Source organism: Vidua chalybeata, chromosome 1, assembly GCF_026979565.1.
Source record: "Vidua chalybeata isolate OUT-0048 chromosome 1, bVidCha1 merged haplotype, whole genome shotgun sequence".
NCBI lineage: Eukaryota > Metazoa > Chordata > Aves > Passeriformes > Viduidae > Vidua > Vidua chalybeata.
This window is the reverse complement of record NC_071530.1, coordinates 64182227-64203496: the sequence shown is the minus strand read 5'-3', so window position 1 is coordinate 64203496 and position 21270 is coordinate 64182227. Positions and strand designations below refer to the sequence as shown.

The 21270-nt window shown below is 40.2% G+C and overlaps 1 protein-coding gene across 2 annotated transcripts; it reads right to left on the bottom strand.

The window, feature by feature from the left end:
- Nucleotides 1-1452: 1452 nt before the first annotated feature.
- MYLIP (myosin regulatory light chain interacting protein) lies at nucleotides 1453-16969 on the bottom strand. 2 transcript variants are annotated; one of them, XM_053966124.1, is made up of 7 exons: nucleotides 16776-16969; nucleotides 15599-15789; nucleotides 6492-6677; nucleotides 5549-5746; nucleotides 5040-5204; nucleotides 3176-3596; nucleotides 1453-2839 (listed from the first exon to the last, which is right to left on the bottom strand). In XM_053966124.1, the coding sequence occupies exons 1-7, from the start codon at nucleotides 16860-16862 to the stop codon at nucleotides 2750-2752; spliced, it is 1338 nt and encodes a 445-aa protein (XP_053822099.1). In that variant the 5' UTR covers nucleotides 16863-16969; the 3' UTR covers nucleotides 1453-2749. The 2 variants fall into 2 exon arrangements, with proteins under 2 accessions (XP_053822099.1, XP_053822108.1); XM_053966133.1 differs by lacking the exon at nucleotides 6492-6677.
- Between the last annotated feature and the right edge of the window lie 4301 nt (nucleotides 16970-21270).

Genomic DNA, 21270 nt, shown 5'->3' with positions numbered 1-21270 from the left:
TAAGAGGCATGTGGAGTTCAAGATTTCCTATTGTTTCCTTTACACTCTTCACAGCACTCGGCAGCTCACGTGGACAAGACACGTTGTATTACTCCTTGTAATAAAGTGTACTCAACCTACAAACATTGAGCAACCCAAGTCACGGCAGTGTTGCATGGTTAAGCAAAACTTTCCTAGCAGAGCATGATCAATTACATTTCAAGCAATGCTTCTGAAGAAAGAAGCCTGTGAACAAATCAAAGCTATCCTTACATTGATTTACATGAATTTTTTTCTTACATATAAACCAAGTAAGGCTCTTGTAGTGATTTACAGTGTTGCAGAGGTGGGCTGCTGCTCAATTCTCAGAACAGGTAACATCATTTCATTAAAAAAAAATCCACAAACCCCCACCTATCGGAGACCCCTCCTAACTGCCAAAGTCCATCAGCCTTCACTTGTTGCTGCACACTCTGCTTTGCCATTACAGAACCAGGTTCCCAGCAGCTTCAGGTACAGCCTCCTGCCTGCACTCAGACCTCACAGCTTGGATTGATGCCCTGCACAGCTTTCCAACACTAAACAGGGTATGCTTACAGAAGTCATAGGATTTGGCCAAATTCCACCACTACCATATAACCAGTTTCAAACCTTACCTTATTTAGAGTTCTTAACTACTGGAATTATTTTTATTAGCAAGGTCTAATTACACAGTCAAGTTAATTACAAGGACCTAGAGTCCAAGCTTGCCTATTTTAACAGCTTGATCATGTTGTATACTTTAAATCAGATTCCTGTATTAACATCTATTTATGTTAATTTACAATCCATTTCAGCCAGCTGCCATAAGATAATGGATTAGATGTTACTAACATAATTTGATTGTAATCCTGCTATGCAAAGAAGGTTTGCTCAAGCACCACTGTATGCTGGTACAATAGCTGGATACCGTCTTCTCTGAACACACTTGTACACCTGCTCCTTCCTTTTTGTGGCAGAGCACAGCCCTGGAAGTGCTGAAGCACCATCTCTCCAACAACATAAAAGGAGTTAGCAAGTCTGAATAGCTCCAATCAAAAAAGACACCAACACATCTGTAATTAAGAACTTGCTTGACAGGACTACTGAAACTCCAACCCTCTACTCTCAAGCTGCATTCTTTAATTTCTCTCATTCTCCTGTATTATACCTCCAGGTATATTGCCTCAGATTTGGGGCAATTTACTGTAGAAAATATTCTTCACAAGGTCAATTTGAAAGGCTATGCTACAGTTTGAATATGTCAGCTGTTTTAAAGTTCACTGTCTGTAACAAATGCCAGTTTTCTTCCCTCCTTTGCATGCATTTGAGAAAACTTCATTACCTCAAACATGACAAAATATTCAAGCCTGTGAATAGGAAAATACTGCTTGTGTTTTCAGTTCAGTAATCCCTCAGATGAATTTCAGAACAAAATCAGTCTTGGCAATAATACAAAGATTTTTAAAGTCCTTTATTAATCTGAATATAAAAAAGACAGAAGCTGCCTACAATATAGGACAAAGCTCTTGCTTCATGAGGAAACAAAATTTTCTTTACAAAGTGAAAAAATAAATACCCTCTTAGAGTAAGGTTTATATGCTAATGTGTCATAAAAAAGTAGAGTTTTAATATTTTGACAAAATGTCTGTGCAAAGAAACAGATGCATAAACACACATTACTGCTACATTAAGGCAATATGAAAAGTATAGTCAGAGAATTTCAGTAAAGTGACAGTGTACTTTTCTAGCTTTGATTAAGCCAGTATTGCACCCAAACATGGTCTCCAGTTCCCTCTGTACCCTGGAGAAGACACTAGGAAACCAGAGCCCAAAATGCCCAAGTAGGGGGGTGGAAATCAAAAGCATTTTATTGGGTAGGTAATTTCCTGCTAAAGATGCTAACTGAAGAAAGCATTTAAAATTAGACAAAACCCTTAAAGATTAATGGTGCATGTTTAATAGTTTAAAATCAGTCTCCAAAAATAAAGCCAACTTGAAGGCCAGTTCCCTGCAGCTTCCAAGACCACCAGCCAGAAGTAAACTGTGGGAAACTTGGGACTACCCTGCCCACTGAGAGCTGTGAATGAACTGCCATAGCAGTGCTTCCACAGGACACTGGCAACCACAAGACTTTCCTGACTCACCTTCAACACTTGAAGATTAACAATCTTGTCCTCCCTTTCCAAAGCTATTCTCTCAGAATTGTTTTCTATTTAACAGAATTCTGAGTTCAGCACAGCTGCTTAGTGAAGCCTTGTAACTTCAGTTTAAGAACGAATTTTTTAAAAAGAGATCTCTCCTCTTTAAAGCAGTTTACTAAAAGCAGACGCTATGAGCCTTACTAAACTGGTACGTGTAAAAGCAAGTCTTACTATTAAAATAAACAGTACAACAGCGCTAAAAAGGATTTAGAGCATGTAAAAGAAAAGACTGCATTGCTTTTACCAGGTACATTTGCATGTCTACACCGCATTTCTCCAGGGTTACCAAGCTTTGTGGCAACACTGCGGTGCTACAAACTTATGGATCATTCTTTAAAGAACATGAATCAATTACACTTCTCTCAGAAGACGTCCCAAACCATTTTGGACATGCTGAACAAATAATATTTATGTTAAAAAATGCAGTTTTTTTTTTGCTTTTGATCGTGGTTAGGTGCCAGAGTGATTGCCTTCTTCACAATCAATGGTTGCATTTCTTATTAGTGCAGTTTGAAGAGTACATGATGCATTTGAAGTGTGTACGTAGATCATATCACAGTCAGATTGAGAAGACTGGTGTGGGTTGGCAAGTACACGTGCTGGACATGCTCTACACGAGATCTGCAAACAGGACACGACTGGAAAGGAAAAACATTGGGAAATTAGTTTACTTTGTATTTTGAGAGTGTCTGCACTTCCTGCAGACTTCACATACACAATAACAGCACTTTTTCCATCATCCCATATTTAAGACCACATATGGTGAGAAGCGAGATGCAGCTCATTCTTAGCCTCGCCACAAATTACATTTAGCACATCATTCAGACAGAATGCTCTCTGAAATTAATTTGCCACAATCTTATTAGTTTTACTAGAACATCAACACAAATGTATTAATCCATCACCATCAAATATAAAAAAATCAAACCTTCCACACAAATTGGTAACTTGCATCTTAAGGGCACTGCATTTACCTGTAACTGGGAAGCACAGGACTTGCAGCAAACTGTGTGGCCACAGGGACAAAAGGTTGAGTTTATCTCTTCTTCACAACACACCATACAAAGCATGGACTCCTTCAGCTTGCGCAGCTTCTCTTGCAGGGCTTTTGTTTGTTGGCAGCTGAGACCCTCACAGTTGTCACAGTTCATGCTGCTTTCTGAAGACTTAAGAGGGGAACTTGGTGGGGTTTGATCACTTCTTGAAACAAGATCCACAATGCCAGCATTATAAAGAGCTCGCCTCGCATGATCATAAACTTCTTTTGATGTTCTTTTAATATCAAAGACGTATTTTTTACCAAGATTAATGTTTTCATTCAGAAATAGAGATGCTAGGTGACCCTTTAAGTCTCGACTATACTGCATCATGACAGCACTGGTGACAGTGTCACACCTATAAAGCAATAGGACAAATGCAAACTTGGTTAGTTAATACCAGTAGAACAATCCTACAGTCATTTGTTCCCAAAGTTGAAGTAACAGCACTGAAATTAAAGTAAATTAAACAGTCTGAGGTAATATTTAAGCTCTTGAATGATCTTTGCATGAAAATTCTCCTTTGGAAAGTGTAAAATGGAAAGTGACAATTACTTTACATCTTCAAAAAGTGAAGTGTTTGGTAAAATAGAGTCAAGCCTATGGAAGGGACTTAAAAGAATTATGCTAACAAACAGCAAACAGTTGCTTAATCCACAGTTCAGCCTGGCAACACCTTTTTGAATGGCATTTCCAAATGCTGCCCTAAATAATTCCAATTAAGAGTCTTTGGCTCTCAGTTTTATCATAGAGCCAAGTAACGTTTTTAACCCAATTTCCACCAAGTAATTTATATGCTAGTATTATTGTGCTACCACATATTATGTCATTCTGAAGGGAGCCAGTGTGGAGTGTAGAGAATTAAGGCATTTGTATTTGCCACTGTGCATTTCAGCTACCCTAACCATGCTTGTCACAGATTTCAGTGATCCAGTTGAATCTTCAGAAGCCTATTAAGGCATATCACTTCTCTAGGCAACACAGGAAGGAAAACACAAACAAAACAGAAGGACTACAGTCTCCCAGGGCCTCAGGTTCAAGATCTAAGCTTATGGCCAAATGCTATTGCCAAACTAAAATTCTCCTTAAATTAAAATCAAACTGTGAAGGACAGAAAATTATAAGCAGATACAAAGATCAAGAAGTAATTGAAACTAGTATGTGGTAGTTAATTTTAAGAAAACACTGCTAAGTGTGTTTGACAGCTAGTCTTACTGATCAGTGTTGGACACCACAGTAGGAATGAAAGGGGGTTGAAAAGTTGCCCACCAACAAATGAGTATAGCACCTCACCCTTCAAAGAACAACAGGACAGAGACAGTGGATAGCTGCTGGCATGAAGCAAAATCCTGAGCATGTGAGCAAGGACAGAGGACCTGTAAGAAGGTTTAAATATATGGGATGGGAAGGTAGCATGCAGATAACTTAACTGAAGGAGCCAAATAAAGGATCTACACATTCTGAATGACAGGATCTTCCCTACTGCTCTCATTCTCTTACACAGGAACAAAAAATGTATGTATTGCTTATTAAATATCAAGGAACATAAAAAGCTTATACTCTGAAATGCTGTTATTCATAGTGGGAAAATTTTGCTTACTTTTATTGTTACTCCCACCCCACAAAATGGAAAGCAGCAAAAACCTGTTCAGCTTCTGGACTTGAGAGGAAAAGAGAGGCTGCAAATACAATGGAATTTTGCAAAGCATTTCCAAAGTGCAGTCAGACTGCTGGCTGCTTAAGCACTTAGATCAAACACTGGAGAAGAGCAGCAGTGCATGACTCTAGGGGCAATACTGACCTGTAAAATGCATGTGTTTCTGTAATTGCTCTGTAGAGTCCACTTGCTGCCCTTGTACTGATCATCTTAAACAAGAGAACCACACTATTACCAGACTCCTTGGTAACAGTCAGATATACATTCTTTCCAGACTGAGTTGCCATTTGAACAACAGGATAAGCAATCCTATAAATTAATGTCAAAAAAAAGAAAGGTTATTTAGTTGTTAAGGATTAGGGCATTTTCCACAAAATATTACAGTGTATTTTTATCAGAAGTTACAATGATTTCTGATGGTAGTCAGCAATGCTGATTGAAGATGCTGCCTCAAGAATATATAAAAAAAAAAATCAAGATAATTAAGGTCATTTGTTTACCTTGATTACAAGCAGGTACTGCCCTCAGACCCTACATCCCTATAGTCACTTATAGTAATTCTCAGAGCAATTTTGAGTATTTATGTGACAACTAGAGGCATGCTCCTTATTTTTGAAAAATTGATCATGCCAATGGTTCCAGGAAACACATACCTGTTGATTGGACTGAAGTCGTCTTTGCAGATGGATATTCCTTCAGGTCCAACACCAATAAGGAGTTTTTGCCCTTCACTATCTCTCACTGAGTGCCACTCTACCCCATAGTTCTCCAATGTTGTAACAATCTGTAGAATCTGGTATTCAGCAGATGCTTGACTTAGACCTTCTAGCTCCTTGTGCTTTGTAATAATGCTGTTGATAAAAAGATTAAGGATAGGTGAAATAATTCAAGTATCTGCTGTTACTGTTAGCAGCTTGTTTTAACATGGGTTTTTACATGACCTAGTTAAACAGATTAGTAAATGCTCCTGACCTGCTTTATCTGTCTATAGATTTCCAGCAATTATGAACTGGAAATAGTTGAGAATTACCAAAACATCCTGAGAATATCAAAGGGGAAATACTGTGCATTTGCTTAGAAATGAAAAAGCTACATATAATCAAGGCTTTCCAAATACCACCACCAGCCCCAACATATTTCCCTGAGCTACCATTAAGTTCATAGTTAAAGAAAACACTTCAGAAAAGTATGACACACTGAATGTTTCCTGATATTCAGGAACTGAGCTATGAAGATGTTTCAGAATTCTGTTTGCTTTTCAGAGTAAGGGTACTAAGCCAGATGAATTCTTTCATTCACAAGTACAGGTCTAAGACATACTTACAATTTAACTACCCTGATCCAGGGACTTAGATATATCTGTATTTCCCCATGTACCAGAGTTTTCATTAGAAAACAACAAAAACACCACACCTCATAACTGAGTTTAAAAATTTAACTGAAATCAGAACATCAAAGATTCAGGCTGGAGATTTTGATCTCCAAAGCTATTATTGTTAAATTACTGATTTACACTATATTACCAGCAATTAAATGCATAACAAAAATTTTTGCTGTTGGTCTCCAAAAAGGAAACTAGATCATTGTGCTTTTTACCTCTCCAAAATAGTAGTGGTGAGCTCTTTTGCACACAACTCTTCATAATTGTACTTGGCAGTGTTCTGGTTATAATCTCCAAACTTCATCTGTGCCAACAATGCACTAAGTTCAATTGCATGCTCTGAAGAACACTGAAGATTACCAGCAAGAAGATCTTCTTTTATATGCAAGAAAAACATATGCCTGCAACACAACCAAACATTTGCTTACACAAATTGTTACATGATATCTGTAATCAAGACATGTAAGTAGTAACATCTCAATTATGTTTGGTAATCGAGAATTTACAATGAATGTACCAAGCAGATGAAGTCTGGCACAAGGGAAAGAAAAGAGCCTCCATCTTATTCTTTACTTACTCTTAAACATGAAGCTACAACTGAAGATGGCATCTAAAATCACTACTAACAGAAAAGAGCACTTCATCGTCCTGAGTATCTCAAGAATAAGAACTGCTTTAACTCCTAAGGCCACTTAGTAATTTCAATTTAGTGAGTAAAATATCAATGAAAGATTTCAATTAGTTTCCCATATTTACATTTTTGTTGCGATTTACAAGTTATTCTTCATTTCACAAAAGCAAATTTGGGAAGAGCATCTCAAAACATACAAACTTCTGTTTTGGAAAAAGGGGAATCCATACTCTCTCTACACAGTGGAAATGCCCCTGCCACTACAGCCATGGTGTTTTTGCCAGCAACATGATTAACAGAATAACCTGAAATACCTGAAAAGGCATTAGGGAATGAAATAGAAAAACAGCTATGGTGTAAGCATTCATCAGACCAACCTTTGCACTTGAGACCAAGGCAGGTTTGACAGCTTGCTGAAAATTCAAAAAGCTGCTCTTAATTATCTAATAGGTTACTTGACAGACAAATCAACATTTTAACCAACATTAACAGCAGCATGTCATTACCCCCTATGGGTCAGCCTAACTTCTATAGATCATCCTTGTTTTCCTTCAGGGGACACAATATAAATTTCTTACCATTTAAGGCTCAACATATTTATGGAAGACAGATGGAGAATTATGCATCACAGAGTTATGTATCACTGAAGAAAATCTTACAATAAATGAAGCCTAGCACCCACAGGGATGTGTCTTGGCTTCCACAGGAACAGGACATTTACTCTTCTAAAATGAAGTCTAATCTACTTTTAAGAAAAGCTTTACTGAAGCTCTGTACTTAATCTCTCATCAGTGAAGCTGAAGATGCTAATTAGTGATGAGCTTTCCTTCCAATTGGAATTCTGAGTATCTTGCATATATTCTGTTGTAGCATTCTAAAATTGCTCAGTACAACAAGGCAAACAGGACTTTTTTCAGCATTATGATCAATTACAGAACTTACAAAAGCTGTGTTCTTTCTCAGCCCTATTGGTAAATGTTGCAACTAAGAAGATACCAGCCAAAAGATGCCTCATATCCACAACTTTTTGAATCAGGACAAAACAGAATTGGTATTAAATTATCCTGTAAGCTTTCCTACAGTCCACTTCCTGCAAGAATTCACAGCTCCAACACTTCCCTTTGCAAACCATTTGTTATGCTGGAGTATCATGCTAGTTGTGATGCAAGTGCTTAATCACATCACTCTCAAGTATAAACATCATCCTACACTCTTCAGCACTTCTTGAGGGGGGTCTGGTGGAAGCCAGTGTCCTCACAGTGTGCAGGACACAACCTGAGGTGGCAGGAGGACCAGAACTTCAGACAGTTGTCTCCACTGTCAGCAGGTTATTCCTTCTTTAGGCTCTTTTTCTTTGAGAGAGAGTATCAAACCTCTGCTCCTATGTGTTTCTCCTACCTTGCAGAGTAACAGCTTTTTGGGCTTGGGCCCCAGAAAGGCATATCTGTGGCCTTTTAAAATTATTTTGTTGTACAGACTCTTTTTTGTGCTCAGCACATAAATCTAAAAATTCAGTATAAATTACAAAAACACTAGAGCCAAACTAAATTCAAATAGTAGGCCTTTCCCTAACTCCAATCAACATTTCATAAAATAAAGACATTCTTATGCATTCTTGATCCTCTGACAATACCAGAACAGGATTTCCAGTCATTTAAAGTACTAATTACAGCATTTCAAAGAAAGATTAGACTTTTTTTTCTCATTAGCTAAAACACATTTACAACTTGTATCTTCAGGGTTTTTTTTCATATGACAGCACTGACTACACAGGGTAAAGTGAAGAGTTCTCCTCTTGCTGGGAAGACCTTATTGACACCTCAAGGGGAGCTGAAAACCAAAATATTGCTCCTGCAAATACAGGTGAATTACAGAAATGGATACAGAAGATGCATGGCATATCACATTCCATTACTACAAAGCCAGTAATGGCATAGGAAGATAAATAAGTTTAAGGCAATGTGAAGTAGCATCACATCAGCTAACGTGCAGTAACTTCCCATAACTGGCTCACATCACAGAAGGGAAAACATCTCACAAATACTCCACTACTTGGCATTTTTTTTGATACGTAGAACAAACAACACATATAAAGGACAGTTACTGCAAAGTAACTTTATGCAAATTCAGTCCATCTGCACCTAAATAACCTAAACTACACCCATAACAGGACAGTGAATGACTTCACACTGACCTGTTAGAGCAGCTGCCCTGCAGCCAAAGTTCAGGTAGCAAATTCTCTGCTGCCTTTTTTTTTTTTTTTTTGTGTGTGTGTGTGTGTAATGGTGGGGGTTTTTTGTTTGTTTTGACTCTTTGTGTTTGATGAGGAAAAGGCATCTACAATTTTAAAGACAGTAAGGGTTATGAACACATCAGAAAAAGCCCATCCAGCTGCAGAATGCACTCCTTCAAAGTTATATTAATATCCATTGTAAAATCATTCCTCTTCAAAGGTCCAAAACATGACACTAGCCACAATCTGATAACAAATGCAGACTTGATTTTTTTTACACTAAACAAAGTCTTTTGATCCTTAAAGAAAAAGGCCTAAGAATGTGATTTTCTTGCTGAATACAGTCAAGCAAAACTAAAGCATTAGGATCTCTGATGCAGTTCCTTATCTATTTCTGCAAATTCTAAAGGACCCAACAGACTGTCATGTAGAAAATCTGTTCATATCACAGATACTATTAGTTACAAGAAAGGATTTATGTAAGTTTTTGTAAATTTGATTGTGACCTAATCGCTTCATACACAATCCTCCACCCCTCCTCTCTCCTGGAACCTTTAGATATGATTAAAAAAAATTAAGACTTTGCTCACCTCTAAATATAGTCAGGTTGTACAGTAAGAGGATACATTTTTTTCAAGGTATTATTTCAGCACTAGTACTTTAGACTTAATGCAATTTTTACCTAGCAAGTTTTAGAACAATGAACTGTTAAAACTATAAACCGGACTGTTTTTACGGTCCCTAAAGGTTGCATTTCCAACATTGCTGGTAAAAAAATCTAAAGTTTGTCCACCATACAAGAAACTAAATGTTGTTGTTTCTACATCATTCACACTTCAGTTGCACTTGATACATTAATAATACATGCTACAAATTTGAGAAGTAAGTGAAGTCAGACAAAAGGTATGTCTGACTGTTCTTGTCCTAGCCCCAACATTCTCTTCACACATTCTGCAGCTTTTTACTACCTTTGCCAAGGCTTCATTTAGTCTTTAAATCTTCACAATGCTGAACTTTGCCCATTAATTGTTGTGACTCCTAGTTATCTTAACACTTGCCAGACATTTTGGGACATTGATCAACTAGTGGCAACTTTAAGGACAAACAGAACTTCCCACTGTGTTTGTAGCCCAAGTTCTCTACGTGTGATAGCATCAGTATGAAAGACTGTCTCTGTAACCCAAAACAGCCTTTTCTTCCCCTCTGAACCCCATGCTACCTAGACATACCTGTGTATTCAATTGTGGAACATTTCCTCTGAGTTTGGTAGTCCAAAACACTACATAAGAATACTGACTAGAGGGAAACACATTAAGTTTGCCAAAGCTACACTCCATCAGTCACTGCCCAGACAGATTTCTTCCTTTCCAAAAGAACAAAAGGCAGTTTTACAATTAGAACAGGATAACAGATTTTCTTCAAGCATTAGCTACTGATGATTTTATATTAATTTTGCATCCTTATTTTTGGATCCATGTTCTGCATATAACTGAAGATTTATGTACATACAAAGCACTCAGTAAAATCAAATGTGGTGTGATTAATATACTGTAGTTGGATGCAAACAATTTGATACAAAAACTGTAGAAAGGGGAAGTTGCAAGGAGATTTCAGCAGATGGTCCATTTCACAAAAAAGTATAGCTATCAAACCAAAGCCACAGACCCAGATATCAATCACATTAATTGCTTTTTGCCTCCCTCTGAAGCAATTTATGCAGGCTGACAATACTGAACACTACTACTAGAAACAGCCATCAGAACTTCACTACAATGGAATTCCAAGAGAGGGCAAATCAGTTAGTGTTCATCCCAATGAACCCAATGCAGTAAGAACTCCACAAAAAAATATAAAAAGTACATGTAGCACAAGATCATATTTTCTTTTGTAACTCATTGACGACAATTATGTGCAATAGGAATCAAGGCTCTGCACTACTACTAGTAGTTTCTACGAATTTTTTTTTTAATCAAGGCAAGGGAAACAGCAAATAGGTAGCTAAAAATTTTAAGCTCTAAACTTAGCTGTCAGTGGAAGAAGTGACAATACTTTACCAAAGAGGTGTCTGCATATGACTAATGACCCCTGGAAGCATAGCCAAAAAGAACTCATTCTCTTGCCAGACTATGGGCAAGAATCTTGGCATACTTCCCAAGGAACTACCTGTTCTTTTTGGGGCATGATTCCTTACCACAGGTTAAGGCTCTTTCCTACTGTGGAGTACATTTACCGCTCTGTAGTCTAAAATCAAAATTAAGAGGCATGATTGTTCTCCCTAAAACATATTTATAAAGACTTCTAAATGTATAGAATTCTGATTTTAAAAACAGACAAGGCCACCCTACATTAAAAAAAGCAACATTCTTTGCTTTTTTTTTATGCTCCTATCTTTGTTCTTCCTTGCTCATAGTAGAGTGGATAAAAGGTTACCAACTGCAGTTTAACTCTGGCTTAGACAAACAGATCCATTAAACTCACCCCAGTGTCAGTCATACACATTTTCATTGCCTTGTAACAAAGGCCACGTCACTGCTGCACTGGCTATCCAATGTTATAGGATAAAAAGCAAAAAAACCATCCTGTTATCTACTACATGTATCTGACTCCTCAAAAGATTTAAGGTCATTCTTAATTTCAACTAGTTCATCAATACAACTGGACAACACAGCAAAAAAGTGTACTTTGTAAGTATAATTCAAATACTGGCAAACATCACACAACTTTTTAACAATCTCAAAAACAATAATTGCCACTTTCAAGGTTGGCAAAACGCAGCTTTTTGAATGCTTCATGATATTGTGTGGCTCACTAGAATTTGACATATTTTGTGGCTTACATGTGAATATTTGATTTTCAGTCATGCTAAACAAGACAAATAATGCTGAATCTAAAACCTAAACCCATCATTCTCCCAGACTGCTGCCAGACAGCATTGGTCTCTTGGGCAGTTCGGCAAACACTGTTCCTGGTAAAAGGTGGATGAAGTTTCAAGACTCCTCTGCTCCACATTCCACACCAGCCTGTGGCCGATGCCCGGAGCTCTCTGCCTTTGGCAGGGGTTGCGATATGCCAAACCGGAGCTGGCTCCCGGGCCGAGCCCCGGCCACTCCCGCTTGCTGACCTCGGACACCCGCACCCGGCACGGCGGGACCGCCCGGGCCGCACCGCTCCTGGGCACCTCCTCCCGGCCCCACCCCCCGGCAAAAAGTCTCCTGAAAATCCCGATTTGAGAAGTATAATCCTTTCTCTAAGCCCTAGCTCCTTACTGCAATTCAACACTTCACAACATTTGATACATGAACCACCCACAAGTCAATCAGTAAACAGGTGAAAAGCAGGTTTGCTTTTTTTCCCCCTGCAACTGTTGCACGACCTATCAAAGAAATACAGAAAAGAGTGAAAATGAACCAAGACACAAGCCAGGGTTATGATCTCGATCTTGGACCATCACATGTGTCTTTAAGCAAACAGATAATCCTTTTCAAGCAGTATGATTACCCACGATAAAGAAAACTTAGAGCTAGCTCTTCAGACTCCTCAAAAGCACCACACTGTTCACATCTCAGACTTGCTTGTAAATCTCTGACAGCAGCAGATTGAATTACATTCTTGCACTGAAGCACTTTTATTCCATTGAAAACAATTCTAAACTATGAAATCATGTGGGGCAATTCAGTACCAGGTAGTCAAAAAACCTAAAAGTTGAGATCCAAAGAAGAATAGAAATAAACTGCTTTTAACCCTATTAAAAAAGTGCAGTGGAAAGGGTTTCCCCACACAATTCTCAGATTCCCAAAGCACTTAGTGAACGTGGTTTGTTGCCACAGTGGTCAGAGGTACAATTATAACCTGTTCTGCCTTTGTGCTCTGTGCAAAAAGGCTGCCTTGTATAAGAATATTAAAATTGGCTGTAATCTTCCTCTGGGCTGATCAAAGGTAACAGAAGCAGAGGTCAACATTGTGTTGCCAGATTGGTTTCACAGCATGTGAACATTAAATTGCTACAAACAAGCACACACCTGAGTTTTAAACTGAAGTGCAAGGCAAGGGTCTCTAATGAAGCACTGCAACTGGGGCTGGCAAAGCTTCCGAAGTACACAGAAAAAAACTGGTAACTCAGTCATAACGCTTGCCATTATAATCATGATGAAGCACATCAACAGAATTTAGAATTACTTGTAGCTTCTCAGATTTCAAAAGCAGTCTCAACATGCATCTAATTTATATGTAAAAACAGGATCAGAAGCTGCAAGCAGAAGACTGGAAAACTTCCCCAGTGTTCTTCACACACAGGACCACAAGGCAGCAGCTCTGCCAGAAACACCCCATACATCAAATATGGACACAACAACTAAAGGAAACTAAGGATACCCATCACTTTCTCCACCAAGACTTTGCAGACAAAGATGAAACAATGTGTCAGCTTTAACTGTACAGCTAATCCTTGCAATTCTATGATATAGCTATTTATTTTTAAGTTTGGCAACAGGTTTACAGGTTTACAATTACAGGTTTTTTTAATCTTTTCTTACACAAACTAAGTATGAATTCACAGTTACGTGCATATGTAAATCCTCAAGCAGATTTGAGTAGGAAAAAAAGCCACTCTATTAAAACTTGGTGTCAACAATCCAGGAGAATAGACATTTACCACAGGCTCTGGAATTCTAGGTCTGCTAACATGTGGACTATTGAGCTTACACAACTAAAAGGCAGTTATTACAACTTGACATACAACTTGTATTTGGTTTTAATATATCTCTTCTGATGCCTAAGCTCGGGTTAATTTTTAAATTGTTTGTTAAAAATGTTAGTTTCAGAACAGTCTTAATACATAAAAGAAAGCTTGCCCCACCTACATACTTTTAAATCATCTTTACAGTGGAGAAATACTTGCTGCTTTGATGTAGGTGTATAAACTCTGTTACATTTTAGCTACACAAGCCAGTATTTGAGGCCCTTGGGGCATGTTTCACCAGTTCAACCTTTCTATTAACTTCCACCTCCTGCCAGGTCTTGCACTGACAGCGCTGAAGGCAGGGACACAGACATCTGTAAAAGCCTTGTGAAGTTGAAGAAGCATTCATCAATGATAGCATAAAAATGCCACTTTGAGGTTTCCTCAGATTTTCACCCTGATTTGCTTTGTGAGTGCAGACACATCCGACATGCTCAGGGTAATCTCTTCTGCCTCATCAGGTATGAAATTGTCTGGCTCCTTTTGTTCAACATAAATCTCATTTGTTATTTGGTTTTATACTTACCAAGAATATTTAAATAACAGTTTCTTTAAGGAAAAATACTCTACCATATGCCACGGATAGCAGAAATTATTTCCTAAATAAAAGTACATCAGAACTGGAATTCAGTTTAAATGCATTTACCTAACTGAAACTATTATCCAAGACAACCATGTGGTCTACCACCACAGCATTCTGAAAACTTCAACCATATTGATGAGCTAGAACCACTGGTCCCCAAAAGCCTGTCCCCTACACACTAGACCAAAAAATAAACTCAAAACCTTTTTCCTGTGAAATAAACATCAAATCAGACTGTCAGCCTCTGACCAAGTTCTTCAGACATTCTAAGCAAAAGCACCATGTTGTACTCATGGTCTTAATTCTGAAAGTACTAAGTTAATGAGAGTAACAAATTCAGGTGAGTAGTGAAAATGGGTTTTGGCATTATCATACAGACACTAGATTTCAACTGCCCCCATTCATATTAACTGTACTATCAAAAACTAACAGGAAATAGTAGGTGGAAGGTCAGCATTAAATACACACGTGTACAGCATTCTTTAAAGATAATTCTGTTGCAACTCATGTGGTAATCAAACTCAAGGAGTAAAAGCAAGTGTTCCCTACTAATCTTAGAAGACTATTTCTTCTGCTTTAATAACAGTATGACGATTTAGTTAAGAGGACTTGCCACAGAAGCAGCCAGACAGCTGTTTCTTTTGTAGCCTCTAAGGGCCTGTAGCTATATGAAAGTTACTGTAACATAATACCAGACAAAAAGGAATTCAGCAAGTTTTTTTTTTTTGCACTGTGGGAGGAATTGTTTCCTGCCTTTCTGTACTAGTGGTTCAGAATGACCTAGAGTAACACCACAGAACAGAGGTTACTATCGGACACACAAATACCATATAAAAAGTTTAATACTGGTAGCTTAAGTTTCTTCCAGTTCCAGCACTAAGTGCTCCAAAATATACTCACACTCATTACTTACTCGCAGCTACACGAAGTTTAATGTTGCCAATTTAATTACATTTTTTCTAAAAAAAAGAACAATAATAAACTTCAAAAACACCAAGATTTCAAAACTACATAGAAAAGTCAAGCAAAATTACCATATGATAAAAGAAATAAAAACAGTGTGCAATCACTTTTGTAAGTTATAGCAACTGAAAGCAAAGTATTAAATTAAATGTGCTTACAACCATATTTACTTACCTTGTCTGTTCCTGTAAGATAAGATGTGGCTCAACAAAAAACTTGACTCTCAATTTCAATCGATAAGGGGCTAAGCCATCCATCTGCTGCGAGATCCTGTTCCTCAAATTCAGCCATAGATTCTCCCCTTTGCTGCCAGTGAACTGCAGTCCAAAATAATCAACTTCTATAATCCCCAACCTTCTGCAAACCTGAAAGAATAAGATTCTTTACAATCAGGCTACAACATGACAATGAAAAGTAACTTCTGAAGTGGTCTTTCAGACTGCTCACATAAAACCACACAAAATCCTGCTGTTAGCACCTTCATACAAAGGCTTAATCACTTAGATTTTAGGTTGCATACAAAGCAGCCCAGAAGAAAGCACTATGCATGAACTAGGAATTTCTCCATTAGCCAAAATACACATGGGCTTCCACGGTCAAATTTCACCCCCAGGACAGGCACTTGAGAGGGTCAGCGGATTTCCACAAGAGGAAAATATCTGATACTCAACATCACAGCCATTAGCACTTGCTGGGCACGGAGGAGTAAACCCACAAGTTTTATTTAGGTGCCACCAGCAGACCGGACGGTTCCTCTGTCTCCCCCCAGCATCCCTACAGAAGCCACCGCAGACACAGCAAGGCGGTGGTGACGGAAGGGCGAGAATGCACCTGGACGGCAGCTCCAGCCCGCTCGGCCCCCGATGCAGAGGTCTGAATGCAGTGGGTGCTACATCCCCCGCCTCTGGCCCCACTCCTGTCCCCTCCCCTGGGACACTTCCAGCGGGATTCCGTGGCGAGGCCCGGGCCTGCGCTTCCCACGGGAGAGGGGCCGGAGAGCCCGGTGGCGTGGGATGCAGCACCTTCTGCATTCAACATAGAGAAGGGGTTGGGAAAAAAAAAGAAAAAGACGGAAAATAAAAAACCAAAACCATAAGGGAAGCGGGGACGCTGCGGCGCTCCCCGCCCCCACCGCCGCGGCCGCCCCCGCACGGCCCAGCCCCGCGCCACCGCCGCCCCTCGCCTGGCGTCCGGGCCCCGCCGCGGGGAGAGGGCGGCGGACTGGCAGGGGAGCAGCGCGGCCGCCGGGCACCAGCGCTCGGTGCTGCCCCGTGGGCACCGCTGCGCTCGTCACAGCCCCCGCCCCGAGCGCTGGCGCCCGGCAGGCGGGCGGCGGGAAGAAGACCCTCACCTGGTTGAGGCAGTCCTCGCCGTTGGCTTTCGCCTCTACCTCCACCTCCATCACCACCGCGTCCGGCCTGGTCACATAGCACAGCATGGTTGGGGACAGCCGGTTCTGCTGCTGCCGCCACGGACACCCGGAGCGGCCTCCGCCGCTGTCGCCACGGGCTGAGCCCCGCACGCGTCGCCCGCCGCCGCCCACGCCCGGACCCCGGCAGCGCCCGTCCCTCGCCGCCTGCGCGCCGCCCGCTCCGCTCCCTCCTTATGTACCCTCCACCGCCCCGCCCCACCCGGGTCCGCACCTGCGGACCAATCAGAAGCGGCCTCTCATGGCTGCGGGCCGCCGCCGCCGCCAATCAGCGCCGCCATGGCCGCGCGGGCGTGTGTTGTGCTCGCTCTGTGGCGCCCCCCGCCGTGCCCGCGGGGTCGCGGCGCGCTGGGGTCGCTGCCGGGGCTCCCTCAGCCGCCCTCAGCCGCCGCTGCCCGCAGCTGCTCACCCTGGCGTTGTGTCCGCTTAAATCAAAGCAAGCTGCAATCTTCCAAGTGCAGGTGGAGGCCAAGCCTGCTGGGCAGGGACAATATGTGATACATGTGAGAGAGGGCAGCCATCGGGTGTGTGACAACTAAATATTGCCTTCACAGAATCACAGGATCGGTTAGGTTGGAAAAGACCTTTGAGATCGTCGAGTCCCATAATGCATCACCACCGTGTCAACTAGACCATGGCACTGGTGCCATGTCAAGTCCTTCCTTAAACACCTGCGGGGATGGTGTCTCCACCACTTCTCTGGGCAGCCCATTCCAATGTCTAATCACCTCTTCTGTGAAGAAATTATTTCTAATTTCCAAACTAAACTTCCCCTGGTCCAGCTTGAGACTGTGTCCTCTTGTCCTGTTGCAGATTGCCTGGCAGAAGAGGCTGCTCCCCACTTGGCTGCACCCTCCTTTCAGGTCACTGTAGAAAGTTATAAGCTCCCCTGAGCCCTGGCTCATGTCTCGGCTTTCAAACACTCATTTTTGTTAATGGAAGATAAAATCCAAATTGATGTTCTCACTCCCATACTCTCTTTGGCCTCCTCAACTCTGTATTATGCAGAATGCAAAACCCTGGAAGACATGGAAATTTGAAGAACGACTGGGCAAGCCCTGTCACAACCTCCATGCATCACCATGCCAAGGGATGGTGGAGATTTTACACTCACTGAACTCTGTAGGTCTGAATCTCGTAGGTGATTCCTAACCAGGGGAAGAACACTTGCACCAGGCAAGCCCTTGGAAGTATATGTTTGTCAAGCATACCCAAGGTGCATAAAGTAGTTTTTGGCTGCTTTAATAATGTAAATTGAAACAACAGGGAGGACTAGGTACAAAATGCATGCTGTGTGTTGCCCAAGAGAAGTGTAGATCAAAGACGTACTGAGCAGTGCAGTGGTGAGGAACAAGTAGGCTGTCACCAGGCAGAAGACTGTAAGTTATTTCAGCTTTTTCTCTCAGACAGTGCCCAAAGGGTTGCAGCAGGCACTTGTCACACGAGCTGTCTCCTGTGTGCAAACAAAGTAGCTGAACAAGTAGCTGTGAGATGAAATGGGGGATCTAAAAACACAGTGAAGAATAATAGGAAGAAGAACAAACCCCAGCACTAATGCAAGGTCACCACAGGGCTGAATATTAGCTTGTTCACATGTGTATGGGTCACTTGCTTCTGTTTCACAATTTCTGCTATGCTTGTCAGGGTTGTTAGTATTTTCAGTTTTTAATAAAAAAAATGCTCAGAGCAGATGCTTATTCTGCTGGGAACTCTTGCACACACGGTATATGGAACTTGATCCATTTTGTTCATGTGAACTCTAGAAGACCTCTCAGTTCTGAACGAGGCAGAACAGTAGGAGACAAATAAGAGTAAGGACATGAGATGTCAAACCTGAGTGGTGCTACATTTCACCTGCACACTTCCTAGCTCAGATTTTCATGCTCTAGAGTGTTTAATTTGAAGAACTTAGAGTCTTAAAGGACCAGACTCATAGAGTGGAGGGTTGAAAAAGGGAAGTAATACGAAAGAAAGATGAACAAAATTGCAAAATTAATTGCATCTCAACTCTGTGGTTTTCTGGTGGAAAAAACCCAAACTCTTTGGGAGAAGCTTAATTATAAGGAGATTAGCTACTAGCAAAAAAAAAAAAAAAAAAAAAACCCAAAATATTTTAGTATGGGGAAAAAAGTCTGTAGTTCTCACTTCTTGTTTATTTTTTGTTGGAGTGGATGCAGGAAATTAGATTTTAGTTCTATTTTAGTTTTACTTCTATATATTGTGGAGTTGTGGTATTTTGTGTGATTTTGATATTTCTGTCATAATCAAAAAAGTCCTAGATGTGTTATGAAGAAGAAACACCAAAACTGCCACAATGACTCATGCCATTAGTGTTCTGATATACTCTCCCTCACAGTAGCTCATATGAGATGTTACAGAGTCAGGTGAAAGAAATGTTGATATAATTGTGAGATAATAATGGGCTTGTATATTTTCTCTAACACTAAGCAGTTAAAGCTGGCCTATACCTGATAGATTAGCCTTTACTTTTTTATCCATTTTTCTTGTGTAGCAGAAATCAGTTCACTTTATGCTGGGCATTGTCCAGACAAAGAGAAACTTACCCTTTCTCTATGTATTAATATCCATCCTCTGTTTTCCTTTTATCTGACTTAATGTAAATTCAGGTGTTCTTATTATGTCTGTAAAAGTGTTATCCTGCTTTGAAATCTGCTAAACTGTAAGCCACAAAAATAGCTTGTGGCAGTAAATTGCGTAGATTGGTTAAGCCCTGTGTAAAACAAGCATTTCTTTTTGAGGATGTAATCTGGGCACTGCTGTCAGAGAAATACATTTAATTTTGCAGACTCTCTGTGATATTTTATTCATGCTGTACAGGAGAGAGTAAAGGACCAAGCCCTTTTGCACACAGGAGACAGCTTGTGTGACAAGTGCCTGCTGCAACCCTTTGGGCACTGTCTGAGAGAAAAAGCTGAAATATCTTACAGTCTTCTGCCCGGTATCTTTGATGAATTATCAACACTCAGTGAGCTACACTGTCAAACTGCTCATAGCATGGATGTTCACCTTTTGTGTATCATAAAAGAGCAATGTTTATCAACATGTCATCTCAGTGCTGCATTTCACAAAATGATGTGTGCTGTATGACATAGATCTCTATGGTGGGTCAGCTATGGTGTCACCTTGAGCATAAGTGATTCACCTTATATACATTTATATATTTACATTTCTTTGCCTAACATTGGTTGATATTTTTTTCTAAATGTAATCTATCTAAAAGGTTAATTATTTGTCACATCCTGCTTGAAATAGTTATAGTACCTCATTGTCTTTGAAACTTGAATGGAAATTCTGTGACAAGTCTAATTGCTAGAAGAAAGGAAATAATTTCTAGACCTTTGAATTTAGTTCCCATCAGGTCAAGACTGACCATAGTTTCCAAAGAACACTCATGCCTCTTGTACAGATTTTTATTCTCAAGGCTTCCCAAATGGTTTCCTTCAACCTGTTGTCATGATACTCCATCTTGTGAGGAATTCAGTAGTGTAGCTGTGGTTTCTTTACCCAGATGTTTATGCAAGATCTTAGAAAAGATCCTCAGTCGTTGCTTGTTGTCCATGGTATTGACTCTGATTAAATTCAGGATTTTTTACTGCCACGGAAAGCCAGCGCAAAAGGTTCAAAATGCTCAGTTGCTGCCAGTGCTCAGGATGAAGTTTCATCAAGTATTTAGAAGTTCCTATCATTTATCTTTGCTGTTCATTTGTGGCAGTCACATTAAAGGCATGAATGAAGTACTGCATTACCTCAGCTCTTGGTGCCAAAGGTGTGTCTTTACATTATCTGTATGGCCAGCAGTGTATATATGTGTATTTTGTGCTGTATGTATGTGGTCTCTGTGTATCAGCTGGGAATTCAGAGGCTGAATTATGTTCAGCCTCATTACAGGTTGGAGCTGGGGATGTGGAGTGGCAGCAGTCTTGCCTCTGTCAGGCTGCTGAAATAGGCATTTTCCACTAACACAAATGCTTAGAGAAAATAACTGAAAAGCACATATCATGCCATCATGCCATTGCTATTTCAGTCCTGATTTCCTTTTTTTTTTTTTTTTTTTTTTTTTTTTTCTGACTGTCACTTTGTATTCTGTATCAAATTGAGTAACCATAGACCAGGTCAGCACAAATGCAGTTTAAGATGATTTAGTTTAAGATGATTTGAAATGAAACTGAGCAGGATCATATGACTGTAGTCAGTCTTTTCTGCTGTCTCCTTCTGGGGTAAAATTGCTTTGTGCATGAACACAACAGTAGTGTCTGTCCTCCTTCTTGTCACTGTCAATACTGTTGGTCATGTTGCAAATGTGCATCACTCACGTGGATGATGATCTTCTGACTGAAGCATGGACAGAAGCATAAAACTGAGAAGCTATTCTGACAGTGATGGTTGCTTAGGGGAA